Genomic DNA, 9,151 nt, shown 5'->3' with positions numbered 1-9,151 from the left:
GAGGGGCGGGGAAGGTCCTACGAGGGGCGGGGCAGGTCCTACGAGGGGCGGGGCAGGTCCTACGAGGGGCGGGGCAGGTCCTACGAGGGGCGGGGCAGGTCCTACGAGGGGCGGGGCAGGTCCTACGAGGGGCGGGGCAGGTCCTACGAGGGGCGGGGCAGGTCCTACGAGGGGCGGGGCAGGTCCTACGAGGGGCGGGGCAGGTCCTACGAGGGGCGGGGCAGGTCCTACGAGGGGCGGGGCAGGTCCTACGAGGGGCGGGGCAGGTCCTACGAGGGGCGGGGCAGGTCCTACGAGGGGCGGGGCAGGTCCTACAAGGGGCGGGGCAGGTCCTACAAGGGGCGGGGCAGGTCCTACAAGGGGCGGGGCCTGAGAACTGGTTCAAACTAAACGCTGTCAGCCCACAGCATTAAGAGAAAATGTTGTGACTTACAGTTCGCAGTTTCTTCTTCTTCATGGTTCGATCGTGATACTCACAGAATCTGTTTCTTCTTCTTGAGCTGTAAGGAGAGCAACGAGATTAGTTTTACAGCTTGTGTGTGTGTGTGTTTTAATTTGTGATTAATCCAATCAAAATAAGTTATTAAAATAAGTTATTTTTTCCATTTAACTACGACGGTAACCGAATGCGGAGTCATTGTGTGACGTCATGGCCCCGCCCCCCTATGTCTTCCGCCGCCAACTCCGTCATGGAGTCATTGATAAATACCAGCAGCCGCGTCACCCGACGAAAAATATCAATTAACTCAATTAAAAACAGCTTACGACGACATAGATCCAGAACTACTGTTATTCAACTTATCAAGTATGCCTAGTAAAAAACAATTGAGATAAATTATAAATAAATGTCCTACTCACAGCAGGTCCGGATGTAGCGGGCCGATTTACTTCAAAAAGTGTTCGTTAACCCGACGGTCAACCTGGAGAACAAAGGACCAGACGGATCATTAGTTACTTTTATAACTTGAACGGGACGTTTCTAACCATGTTTCGGTTAAACCTCCAAAATAACGTCAATGTAATGGAGACGGCGCAACGTCTTTTTCAATCTAACCGGTTTGATGGAGTCAACAGCTGACTGAGCGCGAGCAGCAGCAGCACAGTGAGGCTCAATGGAGACGCAGCGCAAGCCGCACCGAGACCCGCGAAATAATCAGCGGAATTACCTGCAGGTGTGCCGCGAAGGCCATCCGCGTATAGCCGTAGAACGCTGATTAGCCAATCAGAATCGAGCAGGAGCGTCTCCCAGAGGAGGCGGTTCGAATCCCACGTTACCCAAACAAACAAAAGCTTATTTGGACAAAGGTTTAAATAATTAATCTTTGAGGATAATATGATAATGAGACCTTGTTATTAAAGGATATATAATAATTCTACTTTTACTTACTGTTTCTTGAAAAGTTTGAATTGAACTTAATAATATAAACAAAAAGAATCATAAACAATATCTATATTATATAAATTATGCATGAAACACACCACAATCTGCTTCACAAAGCAAATAATTCAGAAACAAGTTGCTGCCCTTTAATGAAAGTGTCAATTAGGTTTCAATCAGGTTTAAAGGAATCTGCTCAGGTAAATTGGTGAATAAAGTTAAGTATAGAAAAATGTAGATAAGACAATGTTAATAGTTAATAATTGTGCAAATAAGGTAGGCCTACTAATCTCCAAATATTAAGCAACTATTTTATGCATGATGGGCGTTAATTAGGGAAGCATACAGCATATGAATATAAATGTTTGTTATTATTATTAAATTTTCCATCACTATTTCTAACACTGTCAAGTAAAGAAAGTCAGTCATGTTTTCATGATATTTTATTGTACATAAACACAAGCTGAATAATTAAACACACATCTAATAAAAAAAAGATAATATGTAAACAAAGGAACAATAAAAATGTACAGAATATATTTATAAAAAAGTGTAAACATATATACAATGTTATTAAACTATTAGTCCTCAACTCCCATCGGTCCCTTTCCACCTCAAAGAAGTCAGACTGCTGGAACTCCTTCCAGGTCATCTCCTTGGCCATGCCCTTGTCCTTGTAAAGGGACAACACTCTGGAGGGAGCTTTAATAAAATCCCGGACGATTTTGAAATTCCGCCACACATTTTTTTTTAAGTGTCTCAAAAAGAGGGCATGTCCGGGAAAAAGAGGACGTCTGGTTACCCTACGTACGGGAAACCCATTTGATTCCTACCTGTTCCACTGTTAAATAGCGGCGCAAATTGGTGGGCGCTATCCTGGTAATTTCTCTGCGTGAGAAATACTGTGAAATAAGTGTGGCGTGTGAGCGTGTGAATGGGTTCAATTGCGTGTGTCTCACGCCGAATGCGTGAGACTTGAGAGCCCTGCTAACTCTAGATCTGAAAACCTAGAGGCGTTAAACCAACCTCTCCACGTATAGCCCACCTGTATGACGTCACACGTGAACGAGCCATATCTCCTACTGGCGCTGCTCTCTCTCGCCGGGCGCAGTGGCGTGCGCCTGTAATCCAAGTTACTGGGAGGCTGAGGCTGGCGGATCGTTTGAGCTCAGGAGTTCTGAGCTGCAGTGGGCTATGTCGATCGGGTGTCCGCGCTAAGTTCGGTATCGATATGGTGCTCCCGGGGGAGCCCGGGACTACCAGGTCGTCTAAGGAGGGGTGCACCGGCCCAGGTCGGAAACGGAGCAGGTCAAAGCCCCCGTGCCGCTCAGTAGTGGGTTCGCGCCCGTGAATAGTCGCTGTAGTTCAGCCTGAATAATACAGCGGGACTCAGTCTTTTTTGCACATTTCAGATTCTTTTCTCAAAACATGTAGGCACTGGTGGTCACTTTGGTTCTTACATGATCACAATAATCCGTGGTGGATAGTATCTTGTTTTCATTTTACAATCTGTATCCCATTTGGTATCATGTGTAGGCCTACAAGACTGCCACAACTATTTAATGGTCGACAATAAAATCAGGAATGAAACATGTTCATAGGGCTGCTACTAGTACTACTGATACTTGAAACAACATGATCATTGACTATGACAAAATTACGATGTGTACAATGTGCAATGTAATGTCGTTGGCTTTTCCATTTACTTTCCAACGCTTTAACTCAACACGGCCTCCAATATTGCAGTAGTCTACGTTGTATTTTATTCACTCTTTCCTTTTGCAATTAGCCTTCTTTAAGCCTGTTCCACAATTTCTATTAATGGGTAAAACACGGAATTCATTCATGCTGCTTTCGTATCCGGCAGATGTTAGGAAATTATCTTTGCATTTTTATTTAAAAGTTAACCAGTCCGGTCTACATTGACTCTACTCTGATAATAAAATACAATTGGTTGTAGCAGAAAAAGGACATTGCTTAATTTAAAGGAGAAACAATACGTCCTAGTCTATAAAAGCATTAATATTAAATGGCTCGCTAACAGAAGACAATTGAGAGGGAGAGTTGTGAATTAGGTCTACTGCCAGTGCCATCTTTTGTTCGGTTCTAGGGTTTGTTTTAGGGTTAGTAGTAGTAAACCCAAACCCTAAATGTCATCCCATCGGAACCCCTAACCCTAACTCTAGATCTGAAAACCTAGAGGCGTTAATCCAACCTCTCCACGTAGCCCACCTGTATGACGTCACACGCGAACGAGCCATATCTCCTACTGGCGCTGCTCTCTCTCGCCGGGCGCAGTGGCGTGCGCCTGTAATCCAAGTTACTGGGAGGCTGAGGCTGGCGGATCGTTTGAGCTCAGGAGTTCTGAGCTGCAGTGGGCTATGTCGATCGGGTGTCCGCGCTAAGTTCGGTATCGATATGGTGCTCCCGGGGGAGCCCGGGACTACCAGGTCGTCTAAGGAGGGGTGCACCGGCCCAGGTCGGAAACGGAGCAGGTCAAAGCCCCCGTGCCGCTCAGTAGTGGGTTCGCGCCCGTGAATAGTCGCTGTAGTTCAGCCTGAATAATACAGCGGGACTCAGTCTTTTTTGCACATTTCAGATTCTTTTCTCAAAATATGTAGGCACTGGTGGTCTCTTTGGTCCTTACATGATCACATTAATCCGTGGTGGATAGTATCTTGTTTTCATTTTACAATCTGTATCCCATTTGGTATCATGTGTACAAGACTGCCTCCTCTTGGTCGATGGTGATATTAATGTTTTGTTTTTTTAATCAGCGGGTCCACACCTATTTAATAGTCGACAATAAAATCAGGAATGAAACATGTTCATAGGGCTGCTACTAGTACTACTGATACTTGAAACAACATGATCATTGACTATGACAAAATTACGATGTGTAGGCCTACAATGTGCAATGTAATGTCGTTGGCTTTTCCATTTACTTTCCAACGCTTTAACTCAACACGGCCTCCAATATTGCAGTAGTCTACGTTGTATTTTATTCACTCTTTCCTTTTGCAATTAGCCTTCTTTAAGCCTGTTCCACAATTTCTATTAATGGGTAAAACACCGAATTCATTCATGCTGCTTTCGTATCCGGCAGATGTTAGGACATTATCTTTGCATTTTTATTTAAAAGTTAACCAGTCCGGTCTACATTGACTCTACTCTGATAATAAAATACAATTGGTATAGAAGAAAAGGACATTGCCTAATTTAAGAGAGAAACAATAGCCTACGTCCTATTCGATAAAAGCATTAATATTAAATGGCTCGCTAACAGAAGACAATTGAGAGGGAGAGTTGTGAATTAGGTCTACTGCCAGTGCCATCTAAACTCCTTTAGATGGCGCTATCACACCAAGAACAACACAGGTTTTTGTTCGGTTCTAGGATTTGTTTTAGGGTTAGTAGGAAACTGTTGGGAAAAACAGTCTGCCTTTACTTGACCAGATAAAATGAGACGGAGAGGTAATAAAGTCTATCAGCACGAGGGCCTCGGATTTATTGAATAAAGTAGCAAAGGTAATACTGATTCATAAAGCGTGAGAGATCGAATATTCTACGTCCCCTAACAGCGCTGAGGTCGTCTGGAGCTTCGCCTCCGTGGAAGTTCTGCTTCAGAAGAGTCCCCGTGATCCGGTGCATGTGAAACTTATAGTATCTTTCCTAGCCAGGTGTGTGTGTTAGACTTTGTGAGGGTTATAGAGGGTTCTCTTGTCCCTGAGCCTCCGGGTAGTGTTGTCTTTCTGTGTGATATGTGTGTCCTCGCCATCTAGCTGTGGCAGAGTGTTCTCCGCAGGGGGGGCTCGAGGGTCATCTTGACCCTCTTGAATGTGTGGTGTGTTGTGTTCGTTAAGTTTGGACCCAGAGTTGACTATATTCGTAATGTAATGTGTCCGTTAGGTTATTTTTGCCCATCAAAACCTAAACCCTAATTCCAATCCCTAAAATCAAAAAACAAACCCCTAAAACCCATCCCATCACATCGGAACCCCTAACCCTAACTCTAGATCTGAAAACCTAGAGGCGTTAAGAGACCCGGGGCTCTGCAAGCCAGGGGGCCCAAAGGCGTCCCTCAGCAGCTGGTCCAGGTTGTGTGTGTACTGGTACCGGCTGGGGCCCGCCCCGCCCGGTGGGAGGGGCTGGAGGTGGGGATGGGGCGGGGCGTGTGCAGCTGGCTCAGCGTCAGCCAGAAGGCGTCCGGGTCCGCCTGGATCAGGTGACGGAACACGCTGGAGGAAGGGGAGGAGTCAGCAGCACGCTGAGACACCTTTTACCTTTGAGTCGGGGTCTCAAGCCAACATTTATTTCCAGTGGCGGCTGGTCAATAGAGGGCGCTAGGGCGCCGCCCCATTCACTCGAATATATCTGCCAACTTTGAATAAACTATTATACATACGAAATAAATCAACAAAAATACATAGCGTTTATCCTCGTTTAATTGTGTGATAGACCGTACTTGCAACTGCCAGCAACCATTTAAATGCATCTGAACGTCAATGATATTGACCCTCACCCTGTGTGTGTGTGTGTGTGTGTGTGTGTGTGTGTGTGTGTGTGTGTGTGTGTGTGTGTGTGTGTGTGTGTGTGTGTGTGTGTGTGTAGCGCCGCTTCTACCTTAGACAAGCCTCCTGAAGGCTGATTGGTTGTCTACAGCTCAGGTAGGGAAGGCAGGCATCACAGACAGCATCCAGGTCAGCCTCACCTGAACCACAGATGAATGAAGACACGTGTATTAATACATGTGCGTATGGGGGCGGGGCTAGTCTAGTGGGTATGGCGTCCAAAGGGTCCGGGTTTGATCCCAGAGGTCCTCTGCTTCTCTCTCCAGGATGATGGCCGCTAAATGTAGGAGGAGGACCCAGAGAGGGAAATGACTAAGAATTAATAATTACATTTAAGAATCTCGTCTGTGGTACGGTATACACTCAAGAACTCAAGAACAGAGTTTCTTCAGAAATGACAAAGTCTTGTTTGACCACTTGGGGGCAGATTTGTACAGCTTGTAAAGTCAGGCTGTTGGAGCAGAACCACAAGCCTAATAGTAGAAAACAAGTCTGCTGTTCTGTTATCTGCTCACCAGATGCCAGAACAGCTTTGAACAGACTCCAATGGACCAAGTTGAGGTAGTTGAAGTGCCAGATATTAAACCCTAATTTTAAATCATCTTACATTTTATATTAACTTCAAACATTTATTTTAGCATTGGCCTATGACAAGGATATGTATTTCAACCATGTATTTGTGTACATTTTGATCGCTTTGAAGTAAGTAGAATAATCTGAACATTGAGGATATGATGCAGCAGACGTACCACTGACACCCAGTCTCTATAAGCACAAGTAGAACCTAACATGTGGTTAAAATACTTGCTGTTAATCAAAGTTGCTCTTAAGATTTTGGCATGCTGGCAAACAGAACGCACAGAAAGACCAACAACTCGTAGGGGACGGATAAGATAAACTCTCTGAAAACACTTAAGACCAGAACATGGCTGAGGTGATTTACACAACGCCCAACATGATGACCAAGGTCAGGTATACACAAGGAGAGAGAGAGGAGAGGATAGGGGACATCTACGCTAGTCTGGAGAGCCTCAGAGATCAACAGCAGGACTCTGTGGGGACAGAGGAGTCCTCCAAGTCTCTGGGAACAGGAAGAAGTCAGCGGCCGGACGCTGTGAGTCCTCCTAGGTGTCCGATCAGGGCTGTGGTGGTGCTTCTGGGCCTGCTGTCTGTGGTCCTGCTGGCTGGACTGCTTGGGTTGGCAGTGAAATACAAGACCGTCATGGAGAAGACTGTAAACATGGAGAGTGACGTGGAGCAACTTCTCCAAAGGCTGAAGAATTTAACAGAACAGAGAGACACACTGCTTTGTAAACAGTGCTGTCCAAATGGTTGGGATAAGTTTGGTTGTAAATGTTACTTGTTTTCCAAGGTGTATCTATCCTGGAATAAGAGCAGGGAGTTTTGTGTTTCCCACGGAGCAGATCTGGTGGTGGTGGACAGTAAAGAGGAGATGGACTTCATTAACAGGTACGGCGAATACATCTGGCTCGGAGCGACAGATGAGGCCGGTGAAGGGATGTGGAGATGGGTTGATGGGACCGTCCTGTCACTGGATAAACCCTCCTGGAGCAGAGGGGGACCTGATGGTGGTGAGGACAGAAACTGCTTACTGAGGGTCCGGGAGCAGAACCAATTTAAATGGGCAGAGGGGAACATCATTCAACTTTGTGAACATCATTTAATGAAATGATTGATGGAAACATTTCTTTGTGACTATTTTTTACATCTTAATGCTAACAGATGCTGGCTGTTTTGTTCCATACTTGTTGGGTTCCTCCATTGGATAAGAGCTGTGATGATGAATGAACATGAATCCTTCACTGGTCACTGCAGGAGCTGTACATAGATGCTGCTCTCTGTTAGATGCTGAGGTTAGGAGGGAAAGAGTCAGACAGTCATTGGCCCAGCGGCCAATGACTAGGCTCTAAACGAGCCTATCTCTGGGCCCCCCTTCAATCGGGAGATTGAAGGGGGGCCCAGAGCTAGGCTCTAAACGAGCCTATCTCTGGGCTCCCGATTGAAGGGGAGCCCAGAGCTAGGCTCTAAACGAGCCTATCTCTGGGCTCCCGATTGAAGGGGAGCCCAGAGCTAGGCTCTAAATAAGCCTATCTCTGGGCTCCTGATTGAAGGGGAGCCCAGAGCTAGGCTCTAAATAAGCCTATCTCTGGGCTCCCCTTCAATCCCCCGATTGAAGGGGAGCCCAGAGCTAGGCGGAGCACCTGAGGCCCAAAGGAGAGCAGACTTTTAAAAGCCTGCTCGAAGGTGCATTCAGGGCTCTCTTTGCTGGGGTGCAAGGAGAGTCCAGCCGTTGTGGCTGTGCCACCCGATTATCTTTTTGTTTGTTTAAGAAAGATTCTTTATGTTTGGTTTTGATTAAACGTGCCTTGGTGGCTTAACAACGAGAGAATCGCGTGTTGTTTGAAGGAAGGCGGGTTCACTCCCTGAGCCGGGTTGCCACACTGTTGACTGAAAGTCTAAGTTATCACACACGCCGTGTTAATTGGTTGATTATTATGATGTGCGTGTATTACCCACTCTGGCCTCAAGGGGGCAGTCACACCGCACTCGAACACAGCGAGTGGGCTTGCTCTGATCAACGTGTCGGGCGGGCCTTTCGATATCATATATGACATTTATGGAACCAAATATGTTACACTGAACATATTCAATATCCTAAATTACCTATAATCCACAGATCCATCATAACCCCCATATCAACATCATGCTGGAGAAACAAAATCACTGTGTTCTCTAATTTCAATTAATTCATTAGCATACGTTAGCATGAGTACATTATGTGCAGGTATGGGGTTGGGCGTCTTGCACAAGGATGCCTACAGTAGACAGCACACATTGGGTTCGAACCCACAACCTTTCTGTCTGGGAGTCAAACACTATAATCACAAGACCCAAATAGCAACAGACAAAGCTTTTTATTTTTCTTCATTCTTTAATTTCAACAAAGATCTTGATGGTGGTGGTGAATCACGTCATCTTAGCGCCTCGACAAGAAACGACCATCTCACCTCAACCACCGGTTGCACGGCGGTGTCCTCGCCCACCACATATCCAAACCCTCCCGGGTTCAGGTCGAAAGGGACATAAATCCCCTTTGCCCGTCCTGCCCGGGTCATCCAAAGCTCAGTTACCCCCTGCCCCCGCCCTCCCCCCCCCCCCCTTCCTCCCCCGTCAACTCCAT

General features: G+C 46.2%; 1 protein-coding gene across 1 annotated transcript; it reads left to right on the top strand.

Annotated features, from left to right (window-relative positions):
* Positions 1–6,874: 6,874 nt before the first annotated feature.
* On the top strand, positions 6,875–7,619 carry LOC311377401 (C-type lectin domain family 4 member C-like; the record flags this gene model as incomplete). Its single annotated transcript, XM_084491297.1, has 1 exon — positions 6,875–7,619. A coding segment is annotated over one exon (745 nt), but the record flags the coding sequence as incomplete, so codon positions are not given.
* Between the last annotated feature and the right edge of the window lie 1,532 nt (positions 7,620–9,151).

Source organism: Micromesistius poutassou, assembly GCF_964030765.1.
Source record: "Micromesistius poutassou genome assembly, contig: SCAFFOLD_5122, whole genome shotgun sequence".
NCBI lineage: Eukaryota > Metazoa > Chordata > Actinopteri > Gadiformes > Gadidae > Micromesistius > Micromesistius poutassou.
Note: the sequence above shows the minus strand (reverse complement) of the source record. Positions and strands in the feature narration are given on the sequence as shown.